The 25378-nt window shown below is 39.6% G+C and overlaps 1 protein-coding gene across 6 annotated transcripts in view; it reads right to left on the bottom strand.

Annotated features, from left to right (window-relative positions):
• Positions 1-15064, bottom strand: part of plekha6 (pleckstrin homology domain containing, family A member 6) — a 98387-nt gene extending 83323 nt beyond the window's left edge. For all 6 annotated transcript variants that reach the window (XM_036558965.1, XM_036558966.1, XM_036558969.1 and 3 more), the window contains exon 1: positions 14708-15064. In XM_036558965.1, the coding sequence (XP_036414858.1) occupies positions 14708-14748 (41 nt within the window). In that variant the 5' untranslated portion in view covers positions 14749-15064. The remainder of the gene's footprint in view (positions 1-14707) is intronic.
• Between the last annotated feature and the right edge of the window lie 10314 nt (positions 15065-25378).

The raw sequence follows: 25378 nt of genomic DNA, 5'->3' as shown, positions 1-25378 counted from the left end.
GGACAACAGGCATTTTCAAATTATGACAAAAACTGAAAAACGACAAAAATGGAGAGAAATCCCACAGGAACACCAGCAGAAATTATCATTATTATTATTTTTTTTCTCATTTATGGCCATAACTGAAGGTTTTGCTCTAATAGGTTCGTCACTGCTGTACACCCACTTGCTTACCGTTTAGCCACTATGGCTAGCCTTCAGACAAACTGTGCTGTGTTTAGCTTTGTGAGCAGCACACACAACCTAATGGAACAAGGAAGGTCAGCCAGAGGGTCGGTTTGTTGTCAGCGCTCGTGGGAATTCAAAATGAATTCTATTAGTGAGCTCTCAGACAGCAGCAGCCCACTCGGAGATCACCCAGGAGCAGCTCAGACAATAAGCTGTTTGTGATTTCTGCCTGTTTGTGATTTCTGCAGAGGTGGAAAATATGTTTTGGAAGCATTTCAATAATACTGGAGATACCCACTTTTCTCTTTATTTGACATCACATGGCTAGTCGTGTTTTGTTCCTGAAGGTTCAAATAGCAAGAGCTTTTTTAGAGATCTGAACATAAATCAGAAGTAAACACTGGTGTATTTCCAGGTTAATTCCCAATTATAAAATCACACAGTTTATCTTCTACACTCAGTCAAAAGAAGAAAGAAAAAAATGTATGTATGTTACTCAATCAAGTATCTAAGAAACTACTCAACACAGTTGCATAAAACCACTTGACAGCATTTTTAAGTAAATTTTACATTCCGTTCATTCAGAGTGTACCGACTTGTTGACCTTTAATAGTCCCCGTTTCCCCAAGCAGTCAACTTCACCAGATTCCTGTGAGTGGGCTGTCCTTCACTGGCATTGTAGGCAGTGGTGTCCTACAGTGTAGTTGAATGCCTCTACTACCAGACATTCTGGATATCTAGTGCATTCTACTGAAAAATGTGATGCTAGTTTCCTTAATTCAAATAAATAATAATGTGGAAATGATGTACGTATTTGAGTCAAGTAAATTCAGTTTTCATTTTTCAGTGCACAGAGGAACACATTGCTTGGCAGTGCAGCTGCTGAACCTTTCATCTCTCCAGACAAATGAGGCCCAAGGGTAGGATTTAATCGTGCCAACTAGGTTACATTACATCGATCCATAGACAAATTTCATGGGAGGCTTCTGATAAAGAGCATGCTCCAAAGAAAAAGTCAATATATAGAATTTAGTTTCTCTATGCTTAAAGAATTTCTCAAAGATGGCATTTAAAACAGTGAAGACAGGGATGATCACTTCAGGATAATGCGAAAGAAGAGTGGTGACTGAGAAGTATGACCATGTGTGTATGTATTTTGGTTTTGTGCGTGTTTAGGACAAAATGTCCTGACTTTTTAGGAAAAGCAGAGAAAAGCTGGGCTAACCTACAATGTCAGGACAGGTTTTCTGTTTCTTTCTGACAGTGTAAAATAACTGACTTGACAGAAAGGCCCTTCTGACTGAATTTAAATGGGTGGTCTTTTGTACAGTACTGTATATGCCTGTAACATTTTAGTATTATTATATATAGGTAGTTATATACATGATACTTATTGAACATGTGTATGAGCTCACGTCCTGACATTGCATAAAAACAATTGTGCCTGTGTATTTCTCTCCAGCATGTTCTCCTCTCTCTAGTTGCCACCAACCCCTCCCCAATTCCTTCATCACCAAGATGGCGGCAGCGCGCACACACATCACAGTTGCCACATCACAGCGGCCACATCCTCAGCAGTGGGCTGCTAGAGGATGAGTGGGGGAAGGAGGGAGCGATGGTGGGGGTGAATAATTAGGCTCCAGTGTGGCACAGCAGGCCACTGATAAGTCTGCTGCAGCGGCTTTATCGCACAGCGAGTCTCCCCATGCAGCCAAATACCACAGATTTCCCTCACTGACCTCATAATACACAGCATGCGTAATGTGTAATAACACTTCCTGTGACCCTACTGCAACAATAAGAAATAAAAACAGTAAATGCAGATGAATCATGGTCAGCTGTCACTGGTAATATCAGTGTGGTCATATTAAGAGTGCACTTGTCCCTTTTAATAAGAATGGAAAAAAAGAAACACAAACACAACGTGCCTGCGGCCTGCCTTGCAGTCACAAACATGCACACAAACTTCCACCATGATTCACTATATGGAGGGTGGCCTTGTTTGGTGTCCTGTGATGGTGTCCTGTGATGAACTGCTAACTGCCTAAAATTCTCTATCCATAGGGCTGCACAGTACAAACAAATTACTAATGTGCTATTATGCTGCTACAAATTATAATTGCAATATATTATCACAGCACAAAAAACAGTCCTCTTTTTTCAATTTTGATTTTTCTACCATTTCAACACAGCACCTGTCCTTTACATTGCATGAAACTTTCATGATGAATAGACCAATAGAAATGCTTCAAAATTACTTTATTTAGAATAACTTACATTAAAAGTTAAGAATGTGTTTTTCCTTCCTCTTTAAGGTTACCATTTTTGTTTGAACAGCGATGCCATGAAAAATGCATTGGCGAATCAATAATGTGATGTTTCAATTAATCTAAACATCCTCAGAATCACTCATCTCAAACTGTGATTAATCAACATGCTCACAGCACACAGTAAATAAACACTATAATTGGTTAGAGGGATCATTTACATATTGCAGCCTTCTGAGAAAGCAGTATTACAAACGTCAATATCACGTTAATGATTAACAAATGATATATTGTGATATCTACCCCAAGGGACTCAAAGCAGGATTTCTAAGTTGACTAGATAACCTAAATCAATTCTCATGTCTGTCCCACAAGAATGGACAATACACCTCTATTCCTATCCTCACTTTGGGCTTAAGTTATCTAGCTTACTGAGAAATCCTGTATTGTGACATACCCACCAGATAACACCTATTCAGGCCACTTTTAAGGTAAAATGGTGTCCCTGTCCAAATACTTATGGATAGAGCTGTAAGTCTTCTGACACTAAGAAGGAGGTAAAATATCTTTTCAGTATGGGCTCCCATACACGCATTCCAGACAGCTGCTCTCAGAAATATGCACAGTAAAAATATGTAGGAGACAGTATGGTTATAAAACTGATGAATGAGAACTGATGGATAAAACCTATAATAATCTGAAAACAGTCCGAGCAAGTGACTGTAGTTTTAGATTATTTCATCATACGGATTATCCTTAAAAGGCTTACTTTGCAGAAATGATCCAGCTTCCAATATTCTCTACTTCATATTCTTCAAAGCTAAAGTTACATCATGCTGAAGTGTTTAATAATTACAGTACTGTGCAAAAGTCAGAGACCCCCACTTTATTAATTTAATTTCCAGCCAAACCAACTATTAAGTACAAGTTATACACAGACCATTGAAGTTGTGTGTCACTGTGTAGTTGGCAACATGTCCATATTAGCAACTCCAGGTTTAAGCTACATGTATTGCAAACATGAATGGGATTTTCAAAAATCGCCGCTTTCACGCTCTGTGGTACATATAAAGGAGATGTGTCTGAGGAGATTAGGTATTAGATAGTTAGGGCTGGCCCAAACAGTATTTTATAGGTTTTAAATATGCACTGATATTTCCAAATGAGTTTTCAAATGCTCATTTTCAAAATCACCCTTATAAACAATAAGGGCCTTAGGTTCTCTGATGGAACAGATACGCTTCCATTCTATGGAGTGTTTCAATCCATATTGGCTGTGCTACATGGGCGTCTAATGTCCATCCGAGATTCAGTCAGATCACACACTCCCAATATCTATCATCCTAAATTAGAATTACTATAATAATTTACTTAAACGTAATGATCGTCTTTGTGTGGTAGTTGCAGAGCAGCTCCTGCTCTGTACTAACAAAGTGTGGAGCAGACTGTTCTCTGACACCAACAGCCGTAAAAAAAAAACTTGCAGCAAAATAAACAGATCTGTTGTCAAGTTTAAAACCCTCTATAAAATGGTTTAATTTAAAAAGAAAAGGAGAAAAATAGCTAATATTCCCACCTAAAGTAGTTATGTGACTAAGTAAGAGACAACGTGGATTGGACGCATTGCTGTACTTGGATGTATGGTGGTGAAATATTGGACAATTTAAAGTGCAACAAAACACGTGTATTATTTTCAGAGGCATCTTTGCTCTTTAACCTTTAACGGCCACGTGAAAAGCAGTACTGTTTGTTGCACTTTGAAGCAAAGTGGCATTGGTGGCTGGCACAAATTCATGATGCATTTAACTAAACCAGATATAACTTTCATTTTTCCATGTATCAACAATAGCTGTTCTATCTACAGACCTTTGCTGATGAAATTCATTTTTGTGTCTTAAAAACGACAAGGCTTCTGAATATGAAAGAGAGTAACAACAGAGTAACCAAATACCAATGTAACAAACAAGTATTTGAGTATTTAAATTATTTGGGTCAGCGCTAAAGAAAAATCATTTGCATATGGAAGGGGAAAGTATGTGCTTTTTGTGTCTGCTGGAGGTTTGGAGGGTACCCCTAGATTTACAGCCCCAGGGCCTATGTTAGTCTTAATGCAGCCCTGAGGCTAGAGTGCACTACATCCATGTGAAATTCATAACAAAAAAGACTATGCTGTTTAGTCCTGATGTATTGATTGCTGAGGTTTACACAAATGGATCAATAAGTTCTGCTGACTGGGTCCTCTACTGGGTCTAGCTCAGGTAATAAACAGCCTATTCAGTGTAGCATAAAACCCTCTACTTTTAGCGTAATGCTTCTAATGTGCAGTATTAATGCTCATTTGGGCTTAAAATAATGCTAGGGTTTCTTAAAGCCTTGACATTCCTGAAATAATCCATCAGGTTACTGAATCTGTAAAATGCAAACTAAGCTATACAGCAGAATTTGTAACATTCCTATGATTGGTTCTTCAGCATGGAATATTTCCCAGGTACCCGTGTGAATCAGGGACTCATCAATATTGCAGAATGGCTGGATTACTTCCCCTTATGTCTGCAGAGGAGTAAATCTGTCAGACGCACCCTGATGACATCATACAATAAGGAGTGCTTAGTGCCCAGTGTCTGGTTTACTGGTTTTTCTCTCTCTCTCTCTCAGAGAAGACATTCTTCCCTTCTCATGCTGTAAACTGCAACATAGAATTTAGAAGAGCTTTGCTGCATAACACAAAGCCATGTTGCTTCAGACCACTTTTTTTGTTTACACTTTGTTTGTAAATCTAAAAGAAGGATTTGAAATGTCTACACACGAGTATCTAATTTATGAAAACACCAGTATTCTATCAGTCCCAAATTTCAAATATTTACAAGCTTCACATTTCTTTTGTGCAATCATACCATGACAGTCCTCATTGTAGCGTTCAAGCATTTGGTGGAATGTGCAACAGAAACGAGCAGAAACAAGGAAGCTCATGGAGATCAAAGAAGAGCAAACAACACACACACACACTCACACACTCCCTATGCCAAATGTCAAACAGGATCGCAATTACAGTTGCAGTTGCCAAAGTGAACAAAGCAGGGCTTAGTGGCTGTTGTTCATGAAACCATCGGGAGAAAGAGACATGTTGACGGAGTTACAGGTGCTACAATCAGATCAAGAGAGCAGATCAAGAGAGATCATAAAACTAATCTTGCTGTGCATAAATCATGTTGGAGACAGACAGGTGAAAACCCTGAAAACCTAGCCCAACCTCGTTTTTTCCATTCGATACTGCATCACAGTAAAGCTGATACATTTTTTAGACAAGATTAAAGCACTTGAGTGACGCTCCTTTAGCTATAAATCTGCATGGCTACCGTATCACTGGCCTTCTAAGGAGATTTCAATGGCTGCTGGAGTCCGGCCTATTATAAAAGGCATAAAGAACAGCACATTCCCTTAGCAGCCTCTTTAAGAGTATTGCCTGTTGATGCCTGGAGCATCTACCGGATCCATTTCCCCTCGCTGACGTGAGTCAGACGTGCCTTTTTTTAAAAGTAGAATGGAGGTAAGTGATCCAATAGGCTGCCATATTCACGCCAAAGAAGCTGTTGGGCACTGCAAGAGGACAATGCATTATTCTGGCTGAAATGGAAGATGAAATGAGGAGAGATTATGCTGCCAGTTTAAATATACAGAGAAAAATAAGTTTTAAAAAAATCCAGATAACACACAGTAAAGCACGGACCTTAAACAATAGCACTGACAGCAAAATTATATTGCAAATGTCCATCACGTCCACTTGTGATGTTTGTGTAAGTTTACCAAAGCAGACCATTTTCTCTTTATCCCTTAGAATAAAACATACGGTTTTTGTTACTGTGCCTTTAATGCCAAAGATACAGTAGACATGGGCATGACCAAGGCTGGTCCAAAAGACTGTCAATAAAAAAAATCCCCATGTTGGTCCAATTAGAAAGCTAGCTAGCTCGCTAATCATAAACAATAACAACAAAAAAAATATAAAAGTGGTCAGAATTATATCAGATTACTATATGCTTGCCACAGCACAGTGCTATACACTGATTAGTGTCAAAAAAGTTTACACAACTGCCATAGTTGGAGGCAGTGGTGTGACTTGTCTGCAGCTGCGGTTAGCCAAGGAGCTAACATAGTAGTTAAAACACAAAAGTGAACACTTCATATGGGAACTACAACAGATAACTGTATACTCCCCACAGCACAGTGCTACACACTGCTTAGTAGCAAAAAAGTGTAGATAAATGGTCAATGGCAGTGGGGCGACTAGTGTGCAGCTGCAGTTAATCATGGAGCTAGCATCACAGTTAGCAAGCTGGCTAACTAAAACAAATTGTAAGACCACAAAAGTAAAGATGATAGTACAGTCTCCCAATGGCGTACCTTGCAGTGTCAATTTAATTGTTTATAAATAGCCAGTGGAGAATAAATGGTAAAAAGCTTGTGCTTAGACACTAAAAAGGGCTTTTTCTTGTGCTTAGACACTAAAAAGGGCTTTTCCTCTGTTTTGGAAGTTCAATACTATGAAAGGCCTCATCTTCAGAGGTCAACACAGCCAAAGCAGTAGCACAATCAGTAAAAAACGCGGATTCACATGTCAAAATTCACCAAAGTTGAACTCGCTGCTAAATTTCGCATGAGAAATATATTCATCTTGGACGTCCGTGATATGAAATCACCCACTGCTGGGAATTCCACTGAAATGAATGCAATTTTACTCGCAAAAACTCATATAGGCCTTAAGACTGCTATATGAAAATTAACTCTGATGATCTGAAATACTCCCTTTAACTTCAGCATAAAAGGGTGGAGCTAAACTGCTGTAGGTTGAATAGGTGGGTATATGCAAATGCATTGGTTTTCTGCGACATCACAAAAACAGTGAATTCAAATAGGGTGTTTTTGCAGTTTCGCTATACAGACCAATGGACTCCAGAGTTTTGTCTGACTACACTGGAGTGAATGGTACATTTTGAAACACTTATAATGTTTACATACAATGTCAAGCGCTTTTATTTCAAGAAAGCAATATTTTCCATGATAGGGGCCTTCAAGAGTTTTGTCAGATGCCCACTGGTTTATTAAACCTTTTCTTAAAACACATAACACAACATAAACCATGTTGATGCAGAGTCTAAAATATCCCGATATCCTGTCCAAGTCTATTTCCATAGAAAATAGGAGTATGTGTGCTTTATGTTATGCTTTCGTTGACTTATTCGCCAATGACAATATACAAGATGGTTCCGCTTAATTCCAACAAGGCTGATGTCAAAGAAAAATGAGATATTCTTATTCTTCCACAACACACACATACTGCTCCTAATACAAACAAACGTAGGCAGTCTGGAAAACAATGTATCAGGTATATGAAGCTCTGGAGAATTAATCTGAAGCTGAGCTATTTTTTCTGGCTGGCTGCTAACATCCTTCACTGCGCTGTTGTGATCTCTCGAGGCTGCCCTGCAGGACCCGTACTCTTAAGCAACGTCTATCTCAATGGGCGGTGGCGTGGTCGAAACATACCACAGAGACAAAAAGAGAGATTAAAAGCAATGGAGGCTCCTTTCATGCAAACAAGGATGTCAACAAAACCCTGAAAACAAAGAGATGGCACAGGTTGGAGTTCAGGATCAGGCCTAGGAATGCACTTTAAATCAAATACAGAGATTACAGCTGGAATCTGTCTGCCTCCCTAAAACACCGTGCAGGAGGCATGTCACAGCAGCACACTGAGCTTCACAAGGATTCTAATACCCTAATCATTCCTCTATTAAAATCACCGCTGGTGTCTTTAATCTGAAAATAACCGTCAGCATTAGACGTAAAGGAAACAGAGCTTTAACACGTGTTGACCTCCTCTTCTCAACATGCACTAACACTGATGCATTTGATGAATGAAAGTTTTCAGCTATCCTGGATAAGTCAATGTGAAGCAAACAAGTGTTACACAATCTGTCTGCTGATAAACCAGATTTAAAACATCAAGTGTTTTTTTTTCCCCCAGGGTCACTGTTAAGTGGCTAGCTGAGGGTTTGCCAGTGCAATTGAAGCTGTATGGAGCAACCTAACATCTGAAAAGTTTCATTCCAAAATGCTGTTTGTCTATTTTTGAGAATTTTGGATATAACAAGTGTTTGAAAAGAATGACAGCTGGTGTTTTTATTTATCTAATAAATGTGGTATTTGTCATAATATAGAACTGATATTTGTAAAGCACTTCCAACAATGCATATCATAAAAAATGAAAATTCTTGAAAATGGTCTATAATGTCTTTAGGACCAAAACTCTTCATTTATGAGTCATAGTTCAAATATTATCTTCCTTCTCACAGTCTTAGTTCAGGTAAGCTTCAGTTTAACTACACTGAGTTGCCAGTTTATTAGGCACACCCACCTTGTACCTACAGCCATTTTATTAGAAAAACCTATTATGCACTACTGGATACACTTTGCACAGATATATGCAAAACTTTGGGCCAACTTACATATTTTGTTGATTTCTGACACAAAAAGAAGTGAACACAATCCCTCAAGAAAACTATGTTAATAAGATTTTTTTCTCTATAAATGCACAGCTGCTTTAGATTTCATTAACTTTTTTAAAAACAAGTTTTAAGGGATGTGCAAAAGTTTGGAAACCCAAACTTTTAAAGTCTCAGAACTTATTTAAGACAGGTTAGGACTGGTTAGACATGTCAAGAACTGCCATTAGGAACTCTCAGCTGAGGACAATTTCAGAGAGTAATAAATTCTCTGACTTCTCTTCAAACCTTGAGCTAACACTCAATGACCAATGGGCTCTTCTAACCAGCTGAGCGAAGATCTAATATGATGCTTATTGCTAACTACAAAACAGTGGAAGGCTATAAAAAGATGTCAAAGCACTTCCAGCTCGCAATTTTCATTGTCTGAAATGTCATTATGAAATTGCAAGGGAAGATTTAGAAAACTCTCAGATAGAATCACTGGTATGCTGGCCAGAAAGGCAAAGTAAAAGCCCCATATGACAGCAAATGACCTGCAGAAAAGTTTAGCTGACACAGCAGTGGTGGTGCACCGTTCTACTGTGCAATGTTGTTGCACAAACATGATCTGCATGGAAGAGAAAGAAACCGTATTTGCGACCTCTTTACAAACGCCAAATTCTGAAACAACATCTAGAAAAGCCATAGGCACTTTGGAAACAAGTGCTGTGGACTGATGAGTTAAACTTGAACTCTTCAATCACCAAAGGTATGCTTTACTACTAAAATAAAATCTGGTCAGCGGTGGTCCTGCCTTGGTCCCTTTCTATTGATGGACAAAGTAAAAGGTGACTGATAAACTTTGTAGCAAAAGACAGGCTACAGTCAGTAACTGTAAAACTATAAAGTGCAGTGTTTCTGATAATGGTCTCTCTGATAAAATGGCCAATGAGGGAGTTACAAGGCATTAGTACCTAAGAAACTGGAAACTGAGTTTAGTGTCAGTCAGTAACTTCTTCTACACCTACCACTTCTTTAAGAAAAGAATGTGCCATAAGAGGACTTATTATTTTTCTCGTGTGGGTGGACACAGCTGTCTGCGTCCACAAGCTCTCTCGAAAGGGGAAAATGATTTGAATAATTATACAGCACTAGTATATCTCAGCTGATAATATATGAGCAAATAAAACACCACCATTGCCACCGCATCCTAGATGAGTGATGATGACGACGTTCTTTTTTTTTCCATTACAGTGTTAGGGGTAGAATCGAACCCACATCTATGGATGATTTAAACCGTAACACATGCAAAGCCCTGCGCCAGGCCGGCACAGACAAAGCTATGTAATGGTGCTGCAGTTGGATTTATGCGCACACATCTATCATGACTCGGTTAAGAAAGGAGAACATTCAGCCTGGCTTTTAGTTAAGGGGCTTCGGCTATACACCCACGGATGGGATAATTATTTCACGTAATTTCCTTCAAGAGCTAACACGAACCACACACCCTCCTGAACATACGTTAAAGAAATGCTGAGTGCATGTGGAAAGTCAAATTTAAATCATTACAGAGAACAAAGAAATCCGGTTTATAGAAATAATGAGAGAGAAAGAATGGACTGGAGGCAAAGGCAATCTCACGCACATCCCACTGTGGAAAAGATTAAAAGGAAATCTATCTTGGAAATCACTCAGTCATACAAGGCCATCAATCTATAGCTCTGGTGTGCAGAAAAAAAAACTGTTACATAAACTTGCAAGTACTTTTCTTGCAAGGTAACTGCAAAACAAAGCTAGACTGATTTGTTTTCCAACTGAGCTGCCAGACTTATTGTTTAGGTCATGGGTGTAAAATTCAATTGGGATAATTTAGGAAATGCGTTCTAATTCTAAGTTTGTTTACCTCCTGACTTGTGGAGCCAGAATAAGCTACAACAAGCCTACTGTGCTCAGGAAAACCCCCACCATTCAGTGCCATACAATTACAAGATTATGGAGTTTAGGCAAGTACCAGCCTCAGCATTGTGCTAATTAATTAGCTTGGTCACAGGCTAAACATTAAACGAATGTTGGCAAAACAGGAGTTGGAGCTGGCCTAAGAGATGGAGTGCGACATCTGTAGATACTAAACAAGTGTTAATGCACTCTTAAAACTCTTCTTTGATGAGGGCACTGTGATTCAGACATAACGAGGCCATGTGTGTGGCTATGGTTTGCTTTGAGGTTAGTGGCACAATGAGTCCATTATTGTTGATCTGAGACCAGTTAGGATGTTTCTTTTACAATGAAAGTTTTATGTGGATTTAGGTGAGGAAGCTGCTTCGAGATCAGGTCAACTTCTGACCAGACCATGACAGAAGCAATACAGCCAGTTGACAGGGCAACCTAAACCTTTGGCTAGCCAGGCAGATCTCCATTGGCTGCGCTTTACTGCTCTGCCCATCTGTTGGTAGATTTCATAACTTTGTTGCACCGGTGCAAGATATATGGACTGTACAATTCCTACAGGAATCTGCACTAAGTTGCCAGGTAGGTACACCTTCATTGTCTCTTAGAAACACCTAAGGGACACATTTATACCAGTACACACACTAACATACTATGCTGGTATCGGTGCTGTGCTGAGAAAGTTCCACTCTGGTCAACAGAACCTCTGGTGGCCCCTTTCCACAAATGGATGGGCTGATAAACTGTGCGACAAATGATGGGCTATATACCTGGAATGTGTGCCTATATGTTAAGTGCACTTGATAAAATGGCCATTGAGTGTAGGTACAAAGCTGTACCTTAGAACTTTCATATACTTTTAGTGAAATGAAGCTTGTGAGTGTTGCGCAAAGGCAAAATCACGTTTGCATGCTTCCTAGCTTGCATACTTAGTGCGGTTTTGTTTTGGCTAATCAATCTTTGAATGATGGCACACGTTGTCCGCGAAGTTCACCCAGCTGCCATGTGTGCGCCACAGTGCGCCTCTGCACAACATGTGCTGTTGTATGCAATTACACCATCTTGTTTGCTGAAGCTACACGAGCATTGTCTGTGGAATAAGTATACTGAGGCCTTTAGTGACGTGACAGCATGAGCCTTTTAGAGATAGCTATAGAAAAAATAGTCGCTGGATTGAAAAAGGCACCATTACATTTTTAAAGGTTATTCAAGAGACACTTTTGCTAATCTTTTGCCAATTTGCTAATCATGGATGTGTTTTAGTTGTGGTCCTGTTTTGAACATTGCCTGCCCCAATTTGTCACACAAAAAAGCAGTCTGTGGTTGGTTAATTTGCATTTTGGTAAAATCACCATTTCTTGTCAAAATAGGTGGTTCTTGACTATGATAACCCATGAAACACACCTGACTTTCTGACCACATTTGGTTTGCAAGACTACCTAATAAACTGGCAACTCTGTTTGATAGTGGCACTCTGTCTTCCTTTCAGACTTCTTCAGGAGTCTCTTTAGACATAATTGACAGATCCAGTGAAACAGGACATTGCTTGTGCTACCGAGATTCTCTGTGATGACAAAGGCTGCATAAAAGTTACAGTAGGTTCAATTCAACTTTGTGAAGCAATGGAAAAGGGCTGCTGAATAACTGACTGAAGAGAGTGATCTCATCTCAGAACTATTTTTAAGTTCCCGTTCATAATTAGAGGTACGACTTTTAAAAGTACTCACCAAATTTGTTTCAGACAGCTACTTCTTTTCAGTTCCGAATGCATCCCTTTATGATGGATGATTCCAGTCCGTGCAGCCACACGCACACACAGAGGAGACGGGTGTTAACAAAGCATTCCTGAGAACAATACCGCTGTCCAACGGGCACTGAACTCCCTGTTCTCTGCTCCTCTCACACGCCTTGCCTCTCATGAGAGGGAAAGAGAGGCAAACCGGGTGGCATTTTGCCAGCTTACAGCAATAGTGTGTCTCGTGCCAAACACTGGAGCACAGTGGGACTCCCAATTCAACACTCAACAAATGCCTTCACCCAAGGAAGGTTCCCTTTGCGGACAGCCAGGCATTCATTAAGTGCATGTCTTTCACCAAGCCCTGACAAATGTCATGTCAGTCTTATCTAGGTGTGAAGAGACTGTCCACCTGTGTGACTGTCAATGTCTGCAGAGCTGATGTCACAAAAGAGCAAACAAGGCATTTCAACAGGTAGACAGGTGTGCCTTAAAGTTAAAAAAATGTACTATTTTGAATCTAGTGCTCATTCATTTAGTCTCAAGCTCCTAAAACTTATATGGTCTCCTAAAGTTTGAACTAGAGAAGTCCCACAGAGAGGCTGACTTTTTCAAGACAATTATTTTATTAGCTTTTTCGCTTCTTCTTTGGTGCATATTGTTCTTCTCTTGTCCATCTTGTCCATCAGCATTTTTTGAGGTTTGAACTTTATTGCAAGTGAGCTGTGTTTAAACGAGAGAAATTCCTCCAGTCAAAATACTGGAGGCAGCTCTTGATGAGCCAAGAAATAGGCAGGCCTGGAAAGGCCTCTTTTATGTCTGCAAGCTCAAGACCACCCTCTCCAATTCCAATCCCCGAGCCAAATCCAGCGAAACAAATACCAGCCCCATGCTATATGTTCACTTTAAGAGTACCTTGCCAGTCAAAGGTTTGGGGGGGGTACTTTTGGGGGGGGAAATACAAGTGAAAATGCTTTCTTTGTTGCTTTGTACTTAACATATTAAATAGAAACCTGTTTAGATGTTGTCATTTTTCTTTGCAAAAAGTACACAACTAAAGGAACAACTGAAAAATCTTTGGAATAATGCCAAACCCCACACATTTTGTGTGTTGTGATGTCAGAAGATTAGGATATAGCTGCTTCATGTAACCACACCTTTTTAGTTATTCTTATTTAACTGGAAAGCAACACTGAAAATCAAACATTAGCCTGAAAATTTCAAAAGAAGGCAAGGCGCCATCATACATTTGAAGAGAAGGTTGTTTCCAAAGCCAGGAATTGTTGGAAACTCTACAGAAAGAAAGAAATAAAGTGAAGAGAGTTCATTTAAAGGTCTCTGCAGGCTATTTAAGCTTTGCCTTCTGCTACAATTAGCAGTAAAGTTTAACAAGCAGGCGAGGGGACTGAGGTCAAGCATGGTCGCTGGTCTGAATCATCTACCTAGCTAAGAAACTAGGGTAAAAGTTCCAAACAGAGCTCACAGCAATGATAATCATTTTATGTAAGATAAGAAGCTCCTAACTGAGAAACTGAATGGCAATTTGCCAGACACCTCCCGTCTAGAGACGTTTTAAGTAAAAAACATTCATTCTCCCATCACTCCCACCTGTTACTGAAAGGAGCGACAATCCAGCAATGTGAGGGCTATGCAAACACTGAGATAAGAACTGCAATCTGAGCAAGGGAGCAAACCATGGGGTGTGGACCAGATACAAAACCAAGCAGTTATCCATTAACATAAGAAACTTAACAAAGAGTGCATTCTTGAACAAGATGACCAGTTTAAAGAAGTAAAACGTAATGGACGTAAACTGAACTTTGCAAACAATTTCAAGAACTCCTTGTAACTAACAATGGCCACAATTCAGATTCAGAAACAAGAGCTACACTGCTTGCATCTTTGTTCTCTTCGGCAAAGAACTGTTTCTGCTGGATGATACATGAGCTGCACACCTCTCTTGCTCTCGCTCACGCACACACATACACATTCGGCATACCCTGCTTTCGCCTCCCCTCCATACGCAGTCCAAACAGAGCAGTGTGAAGCTGAAGTGCTACTACTCAATCCAGCGATGACATAAACGTTTACGGGAAAAGACCTACCTCGCAGCTCCTTCGTCCACTGCCTCTTCTCCTTCCATCATTCTGCTGCTTCTCCTGCACACTTCCTGGCTGTGGCTATGTCCTACTATTGCTCACTTTCTGCCTCTCTCTTTGCCCCTTTTTCTCTCTTTTGCGTTGGCTGGGGAAAGCGCACCAGGATCCAGGGGCCAGTATGAGTGGAATTTCAACAAGAAAAAAGCAGAAACAATCGCTTCTTTTGCGGGTAATATCTTTCCTTTCTCCTGTAGCTGAACTCACGCGCACATATGGATTACATTCCCACCGGAGTGGCCAGCTGGATTTAAGCACGACGGCTCCTGCTCTCTCTTTTCCCTGCAACACACCCCCCCTCCCCATACACACTCACACACACCCTCAGCATGGCCCCAGCCTGCTCCCATTCCTCCACCCCAGCGCTCTACTCTAATCATTAACTCGTATTTGGGCGGGCGCCTGACGCTTAACTCCTTCAGTTGTCTCCTGCTATTCTTACACTAGATTACCCTGAAACAAGGCCGTTTCTACTCCCCATTGCATAGCTATCCAACTGGAAGGTACGAGTAAATAAGAAGGGGCACTGGTTCAGGGCTAATGAGCCAAGGAAGATTATACAACATTATAAAGGAAGGTTTGGGTTGTAATGCAACTTTGGGTACAAGTTCTCTAGATCTCAGCAAAGAATAACATTGATCATCTAAGCTCATACTGAAGGTGGTTCACACTCAACCTATAGATGGACAGACTGAAGAGATGAGATTATTGAGGATTGGAACAATCAGAACCAATCATGCTCATGTGATGTCCACAGCAGTTGTTATCATTCTAGGGCTGCACAGTATTGACAGGGGCTCCCAAGGTTGGCACGCAAGGTTATGATTTGGCTACTGTTACTTAATTATTAGCTTCACAAAGGTTATGTAAGATACTTGTAATAATAAAACATGTAATGTAATCTTGTAAAATATAATAAAAAATACCCTTGACACCATACAGCTGTCACTGCAACACACAGGTAACAACACAAAAAACGAATAGAGCGTAACTGGTGGTGGTACATGGACAGGGGGAGATTTAAAGACCACTGTTGTGGAAAATTTCTTTTCACTGAACCTCAAGGCTAGGCAGCATTCCTGTAAAGAAATCAAATTAAAGAGAAAAATTTAGAGGATATCTGAGAGCGCAAAGTCATGTAATTGGTGAGGAGCAGAAACATGGGTCTTGCGACGCAATATGTGATGCAAAATGTTAAAAACACCTTGATGCAGCATGCTTAAGCTACCTGTTATTCACTGACACATACAGTTTTTTTTTATTTACTAAAAGGCTCATTTGCATACTGCAGCCATTTGTGATATCAGTATTGCAAAATCCAGTATTGTGATAATGATTAACAAGTGAAATATTTTGCGGCTCTATATCATAAGTAAATTTACAAGAAGTGTGTTTGTTTGCCTGATTTAGAATTGGGCCTCTTTTGTCTAATGAGGAAGATTTTTTTCCCCCATTAATTGCTTCCATGCTTTCACTCCTCGCAATCTAAAACACACAATTTCCTTGTTCAGTCTTTGATGAAGGGTAGGAAGCTTGAGTGAAAATGACAGCTTGAAAGTGATTATGAGGTAACAGCCCCAGGGTTTATTTAGGAAATTAGACCACACATCAACAATCAACATATTGAATCAGACGTCTTAGACTTCAGAGACTAGGCTCGTTGTGCCCCTTAACTTACGTAATGGCTTAGGAGAGAGGTTAAGGCTAGTCCAAAGGCCCTGGGGTTTGTTTAACATAGGCAGCAGCAAACTATAAACACACTAATGAGTGGGATCAGTGTATGGCACCTATCCAAAAGGCTGCTCATTTCTGTAATCAATCATAAGTGTGGGGGATATGGCGAAATATAAGATCAGAGGTTTGTTAACGAGTTTGAATGGACAAAATGCACCACCAAACCAGCAGTGCTGTATTAAAAAAAAAACCATTAATATCGTGAACAGAAACTGTAATGAAACATTTTCAAAAATAAACTACTTAAACAGGAACAGCGGGGGGGGATGGTAATTATGCAATTACTATACACTGGTTGTTGATGTTTACAGGCTCTCTATAATTGCTCAAATCTTGCTTTTTATGATACATGCATTTTCTTAGTGGTCTTAGTGGATCATCTACCCCTAGGCAACTGTAATTTATTCTTTATACTACTAGGACTACTGAGGTTAAGACATTAATACAATAACTTAAAGCCAGTCATTTTTTAAAGTCATTGACACATTTTTTGAGTTTGACCCTTCAAACCCTTTGTAGTAGTCCAGGCTGAAGCCCAGCTGCTTGCGTGCTGTATGTTGCTTTGACAGAATCAGCAATTGTAGCGCTGTTATTTAAATATAGCTTTTTAAATGGCTTTTCCTTCAGCACCTTCGGCACAATAACCTGGAGAGCGCTCACGGGAGACCCATGGATAGATCAATGAGCAGAAAACTAACAAAAGCAAATGCAAAACGGAAAGCTACAGTTACCGTCGAGAACTTCCATTGTGCAAGAACACTTAAAATCAGAACAAGACAGTACAATTGCGGACGATGTAGAAACACTGACTGTATATACGATATATATGATTTACTCTATACGGTATATACACTCATTGGAACATGCAGCCACTGTTGCTTGACTAGATGTCAACTATAAAACAGGATACTATGTTCACACTTTGGAAAGCACGTGAAAATAATGAAAATAATGTTATTCAATTACTGAAAGTGAAGTTCATTTTGTCCACGCATACAACTACCACAAAATGCACTGCTTTTTTAAATGGAATTCTTTTGCATCAAATTTGAGCTTTGCAATTAATCATGGTTAACTCGACAAAATAAAGTGATTAATATATTTTAATCATTTGACAGTCTCACACTCAATGGATCTTTGCTTTACATGTAACAAACCATCACTGTCCATTCTATGCTTCTTTTTTTCCTTCTATATGCTGTATGAGTCATAAAAACATAGGGGGCCCACACACATTTAGCCTCTCAGGCTGCTTGTAGCTGCCAGTCTGGGTACACTGTTAACTAACCACAGATGCACCACCATCTTTTCTTTCCAGGGCCACTTCCATCATGCCTCGTCAACTCCCGCTGTTTCCCCCTATGCTAACCTCATCAGTCAAAAGACACAAGACCCATGTCTCTGCTCCTATTGCCAAAACAAACTCCTTATGAGGTATGTCCCCATAACTCATCCCGAAGCCTAATGGTCATCCGTCCAGCATTAGGACACAATGTAAGCCTGGTTTGTTTTTCTGAATGTTTTCTATTTGGTCAAGCACAAAGGCAAGTCTGTTTCTGCAGTGCTCGTCGCTTTCTCTTGCAAATTCCGTAATGATAAATGCTATCTCAAACTAACTCGCAATCCACTATATTACACAGACACTCTTACTGGCCTCTTCCAAATATTCCAACTTCAGGACAGGGAAGTCAAAACAGGCCAGAACCTCCCCCAAAGCCTGCGTTTCTGTAGGATGAACTTGAATGTGAAGTTCATTGTCTAATTGGACATTTCTCTTCTGCTGCATATTTTAAGGGCAAGAGAAGTTCACTCTATCTGTCTTACATCCTGACTTAACAGCACTGTTTATATACAGAGAAATCAGAAATAAACTTATGATAAAGCTTGTGGCAAGACAGTGGAAATAGGATCTCACGTCAGGGTCAGCAAAATCTTTTTCCAGAGCAAATGTTTGTGTCAGATAATCTGCGCACATGTCTGAATATATCCTGAGGAGGTGATTAGTATACAATTCTTTTAATGACCATGTACATACATGTGACTAATTATATAAACACTGCTTTGATTTCGCTATACATTGCAGCACTTAAAAGAGCCCTCAGGGTGCACAATGCACTACCATGCAAACATAGCAAATTGGCTTGTGTAACATTTCAGTAGTGTTATTACTCATATAGCTCAACTGTGAGATACTAGGGGTGAGAGGTACACTATATGGCCAGAAGTATGTGGACACCTGACCATCTTGTCTATATGGGCTTGCTGAACAAGGCCCATGGGCATAAATGTGGAGTTGGCCCTCTCCTTGCAGCTATAACAGTCTCTACTATTCTGTGAAGGCTTTCCACAATATTTTGGACTGTGTCTGTGGGAATCAGTGCCATTCCAGTCAAGCATTTGCAAGGTTGGGTACTGATGCTGAGCAAGAAGGCCTGGCTCACAAACGATGTTCAAATTTATCCCAAAGGTGTTTAGTGGGGTTGAGGTCAGGGCTTTGTGCATCAAACTCATGAAACTGTCTTTATAGACCTCACTTTGCGCACAGGGCCACAGTCATGCTAGAACAGGATAGGGCCTTCCTCAAAATGTTGCCACAATGGTGGAAGCACATAATTCTCAAGTGCCTTTGTATCCTTAACATAAAGGTATTAACATTATCCTTCACCAAAACTAAGAGCCCCAAGCCTGAAAATCAGCCCCAGACCTTTATACCTCCTCCACCAAACTTTACTATTGGCACCATGCATTTCATTAGGGAGCGCTCTCCCAGCCAAACTCTGATTGGTTTATTAGCGTGATAAATCAACATGATTCATGACTCCAGAGAACCTGTTTCCACTGCCGGTCCGGTAGTGGAGTGCTTTACACCACCCTAGTCAACGCTTGGCATCGCACATAGTGATCTTAGGCTTGTATGCAGCCACTCGGCCAGGGAAACCCATTTCATGAAGCTCCCGATGCACAGTTCTTGTGTTGATGTTGCTTCCAGAGGCAGTTTGTCAGTGTTTGTGTGTGGCGACTTCATGGCTATGTGCTTGATTTTATACACCTATTACTAGTGGGTTTGGCTGAAATACCTGAACTCAATAATTAGGAGGTGTCTATGCACTTTTGTCCATGTAGTGTATATGGGTATGAAAGTGAAAAAGTGAATAACAGTGTTAAGTTGTCCCATGATATGGATTTTGCCATATTTTCTATACCTATATTGTTTGTTGTGACAAAGGCCAAAAACATAAAATCACATACAGCTACATTCAGGGTCGCTTAAATAATTTTTATGACTTCAGAGACTTTTTTTGGACAGAAACAATAATAATGTAGTAATTTAAATAGTTATATTATCTATTGCACAAAAAAGGATGAGCTGCAGGATAGATCACCTTAAGAAGGGCAACTTTCCCATCTTCTTTCAATTGCTATGCCCATGGTTAGATAAAGCCATCAGCATTGAGAATTTAGAGGTAGATGGCATGCAGTCATGGGACATTACTGGTTGAGGTCAGATCCATTTCCTGTCCACTTACCTCCTCATTCACACATCATTGATTAACAGATTGTCTGGAATTAACACAGGCAGACCCAAAAGCAGAGAGGCACACCAGTGGCCTACATTGGCCATCCACTTCCGCATATGAGGGGGTGCTGGGAACTTGGCCAACTCAGTGTCTGTCACTGAGATACACTAGAGGTGGCAGTAAGGGACCCCGAAACTCAAGTTATGACAATTGCTGCACACTGTCTGTGGGCAGAATGAAGTCACAATGTCAACAGCAGTGTCCAGGTTAACTCAAACAAAAAATAAGCTAGCAAATAACAAGGTTACACTTTATTTGGAAAGATTTTCTACAAACTCTAAGCTAGATAAGAGTGGTGCCTGGTGTCATAGTCAAAAATCAGAAGATGCTTTTTCTTTTACTAATTTAGAGACAGGCTTTAAAGCTGCAGCAGATGTGGAAACAAGTACAGAAATAGAGTATGAGTTAAAGGTTTCATTGTCAATTAAAAAAAATAACAATAGTGCAGTTTGAAAACATATCATATCATCATCCTTTATTTGGAATGGAAAAAAAGAATGGAATTATGGCCGTTTGTGGCTGTTTTTGCCTGATGCTCCTTGTGAGCAGGCTGATCACCTGATGTCCAATTATATGAGAGCTGAAACCTGATGCTGTAGTCTGAGAATGTCATAAAACATACCATAAGCAGCTTTTTGTACAGGCATGATATTTGCATGCTTGCATGCCTCCCGCCAAGTACATTCCACCAGTGCAGCTCAAAAGATGCATTTCTAACACAATCTCATCTATGCTACATATAATTAATGAGGTATTAACGTAGGATATCACATCACCAACATGTTTCAAAGTTATGTTCATGTGCAAGAATAATAGTCTTGCTGGGGATTCAATGAAATGATCTTTTTTTAACTGGTGGTAAATGCATTTTACTTGATAAAGAGTCACTGGACATATGCCCAATTAAAAAGGTTGCAATTTTGAATTCATACTGACTTTAGGGTGACATTAATAGCAGAGGGGAACCCTCAGGGCCCTCTGGGCCTTTAGAGAAGGCCTAATGATTTCTTGGAACTAAAAAATAAATGTGTAATTTTAGTTCAGTTTTGTCATGCATGTATTTAACCCTGAGGGGTCTAAGTGCATTTTCTAGATTTTTTGGCATATCTTCTTAAGCTTACCTTTAGAGGCATTTGCATATAACATGATACCCATATGTTCCATATCAAATGCTCCGGTATCTTCGTTGCTACTTTGCAAAACCGCACCTGCAGCAACTTCAGTGGCTGTAAACTTTTTGAACACCATTTCACGTGTCTTCGATGTGGACTAAATGAAGAATAAAGGGTTTCTGGTGTGATGGGTAAGTCCTTAGTGATTTCCTGAGTGTTCATTGGTCAGTTTCACACAAAATGTAGACAGACACACACATCCACCAATTACACATGGTGAGAGGTAGATGATGTGTTTCTCAACCCCGCTTCATAGCCTCATAACTCCAGATGTGTGTCACGTATGATCTTGCGATAAGATGGAATGTAAAGGGCATCCTCTACAGATTCAGGAAATGTTTGAGCTGTATTTCTGGGCTTTATTATCACAAAGATACAGAAAGATATACATAAACATCGAATTTGATGCTTCGGCAAGTTCACGGACCCCAGAGGGTTAAACTCTGTAAGTATTACAGTTCTAGTCTTGTTTCATTGTTTCACAAGGCTTAAATTCTTTCAGAAAATTGGCCAATCAGTTTTTCTTCATTGCATCTAGGTAGATATAGCTAATCAAACTCTCCTATTGGCAAGGACTTCAAGTCCTAACACATCAAGCTATCAGCAGAATTATGTGATTTACAGTAGGTGGGACAATTTTGTGAGAAAAGACGTCACTTTAGGTCTTTTGGAAGTCCAAGATAATGTCACTGACTGTGAATATGTGCAGAAGCCTAATCAGTGGGCTGAAATGAAAAACAATGGTGGCAGTTCTATACCAGGCCTCTCTACTGACTCACTATCAAACTGAAACAAGGTACATTACATGCTCATACATCTGTTACAAGCTTCAAGTAAAACATAAAATGTCTTTCAGAAGCTTCAAATATCCATGTTTAATCTACAACTGCCAAAAATGTTTTATGCAAATCGCCATTAGCTTAGCTCTAACAAACTTCAAGAATCCCACAGGCACAACAGTAAAAGTTAGCATTGCCTAGCACAGCACTAGTTAATAGACATTTAGTTAAATGTAAAATAATGATGAAGCAAGAACCTAGTAAGCATCATCGACATTGCAGCAACAGACTGGACTAAACAGGGCATTGGTTAGCAGGTTGATTTTTAAGGAAAGTAGCTGAAATTCTCCACGAGAGTCCACTCTGGCCTGGTTTAAAGTGTCCACTCTGTCAAAATCCCCACAGAGCTTTTAAACAGGTGGCTTCTTTCTGCTCTCCTAGCCACCATGGAGCAAATGCCAGCTTTGTGCCCAAACACACCCTTACACACTATGCACAGACAGACTGTCTTTTTGCAGAAAAGTGTGTGTGTCTGTTTGTGCTGACAGAGGGACACAGCAGCTGAGTGTATTTGTTCTAGTTACATAAGCACTGCCATCGGCAAACACGCCACACACACACATCATTAACATGCAAGTTGACCATGAGGGAGAAAAGTCACTGGACAGGGAAAGGTTACCATAGCACATCACTGCCTCACAGCGCTACAGCTATAATACAGAAAAAGTCCTGAGATGAGTCATATATATATATATATATATAATATATATATATATATATATATATATATATATTGTTATATGGTATAGTGTAACAATACACATATTTTCAGGTTTGACATGATTTTGATTCCAAATTTGAGACTTAATTCAATTTTTCATATTTTTGTGCTACAAATGCCACGTAATTATATATACTACTCTAACTATAGGCTACTCAAATGTATTCAATTACAAATACAAATTGTGAAATTCATAACTGACGTAAGAAAAAAGGCCATTGATGTGAGAATGGATGCACGCACAGTAGCCCCGCCCCCTCCCTCACCCACTGCATTTAGACGCCTAGTTCTGGTCATCGACAGGGGTTTCCAAGTAAAACAGAAAATGAGAGACCCTCAGTGGTGTTTTAATGACAGTTTTACATTTCAGTACACTGTTTTAAGCACTCATTTTTTCGATACTGTACTGAAATGCCCCTATTTTATGTATACACTATGCAGTTTGCAGTGGTTTGGCAAAACAAATTACATTCTGTCATGTTAATAAGGCAAATATTGAACTGAACTGAACAACGATACACATATTTTCAGGATTGATAAAATTTTACAATAACGATTTTTTATTTTTATGTGTGCTAAAATGTTATGATTCTACAGACATCTAATTATATACTACAGAGATCTAAATTCATAGAACTATAAATGCAAATTATGGAATTTATACCCAAAAAAGCCCAGTTATTTGAGCATGGATATGTGCATAACATAAGCCCCGCCCCTTCCACACCAACTTTATTCTGACAGGAGGCCCCAAGATGGCTAGTTTTGATCTTTGAAAGTGGTTTTCATGAGAGAAAATGAGAAACCCTCAGAAGAGACGCTATATAGAAATCAGTACACCCCAAATACGTATATTGATTGTCACTGGTGGAACAAAACCTCATATCTCCAAAATAGCTTAACTTTTAATGTTACCATAACGAGATGTGTTCCCAAGTAATTTTGGATCATTTCTCTTGGTTCGTTCATCATGACATTTTAACACTATGTAACAGCTGGAGTTTCAAATTATGCAAAAATTTCAAAAGCTTCAAAAATGAACACAAAAGGTTTTGAAGATACTTATCAACAATGACAATATATTGCTGATAGCAATGCTTGTGTGAATAAACAAAGCAAATATTGAATTAAATCAAATAAGAGGTTAGAGCTAGTTTCTCAAAAATGGTCAGTGGTTTTCCGTTTAGTCCAGTTGTGCAGCCTGCAGTGTGTCAGGAATAAAAGGGTGCTATTTGCTGCTTGAGCTTTCGCCTCCTGCGCTATCACCCACCATTCTTCAAGGTCAACTCACACACTGAAATAACTTCAGCCCTAGAGCTCAGTATCTTTATCTAGAGTATGTCAACAGTGCTGAGAGGCTTCTCTGGACACACATACACACACACAGACAGATGTCCACATATAAAGTTTGTGTCCCTTTAAACACACAGTTCTCAGTTCCTCCAAATACACACACACACACACACACACACACACACACTTGTTTTTAAACAATGTCAAGACATGGGATCACAAATATCACCCACATGTAAGTAGCAGTATGTAATAAGCATTTTCGAAGTTAAACTCTAAACCTAACTCTAACCTTAACCAAAAACAAATGTTTTAAAATATGAAATGAAACATGTACCTTTTCTTTTTAACCCTTTACAAAGTCAGGAGCATTTTCTTGGTCCTGATATAGTAGGTTATTCCTGTTTTTCTCTGGTTTTCCTACAAAGTCAGGACATTTTTGTCCTGAAAAAGTACAAAAACAAACACAAACTCAACTCAAAACACAAATTCAGATAATCTATGGTACACTCAGGCTGCTTGTGTAAAACCTGTAGGGAGCTGTTTTTTTTTTTACAGTATTTATTATAGTCTGGCCACACAGCAGCCCAATGCAGAGCGTAGGGTCGAACTCCTCACAGACTCACCGCTCTCTCCCCTCTCACCGGCCAATTAAAACATTCCAGCACAACAGCCTTTGTTTTCACTGTGGCCCATTAACTCGTAATTTACCGCTAATCTGTAAACCAAGACGACGTCAGGCTCCTGCTGTGCTTTTAAAAAGGGTATAAAATGGCACCTGATGTTGCCTGCTCACCACTTTGCTCATTCTGTCCACTCAAATGGAAGAAAATTCTAGTGCAATCTTTGTGCAATGAGTTTAGCAAACAGTAGGCAGACTGGAAGCATTTTCTTTGCCCCAAGTCAGACAGTTGGATCGTATGATTACAAGACCAAACCATCTTATTTTCGGAACCTGTGGCCTGCAAGAATTCTACTGTACCAGTTCTTGGTAGTACTGGATGATACTGATAAAATTCAATGTCACTGGATTTTGCAAAGCACAGGATTTAGTGACATGTAAGCTTGTATTAACAAAGTGAATGAACTCATGCCTGTTGAGTACTGCTACTCTATGCTAAAACCTGACAAAGCTTGGACTGTTTCGTTCTGTTTCTCTTAAAATAAAAACCAAATATTATTTTAAATGTTGAGGAAATCTGCATTTCCAGGAAGCTTAATATTTATTTAGTTCATATGTATGCTGTAAGAACTGTTCTTTTAACAAATAAAGTGCCCAGCAA

The sequence above is a fragment of the Colossoma macropomum genome, unplaced genomic scaffold, assembly GCF_904425465.1.
Source record: "Colossoma macropomum unplaced genomic scaffold, Colossoma_macropomum, whole genome shotgun sequence".
NCBI lineage: Eukaryota > Metazoa > Chordata > Actinopteri > Characiformes > Serrasalmidae > Colossoma > Colossoma macropomum.
This window is presented reverse-complemented; position numbering and strand designations above follow the sequence as displayed.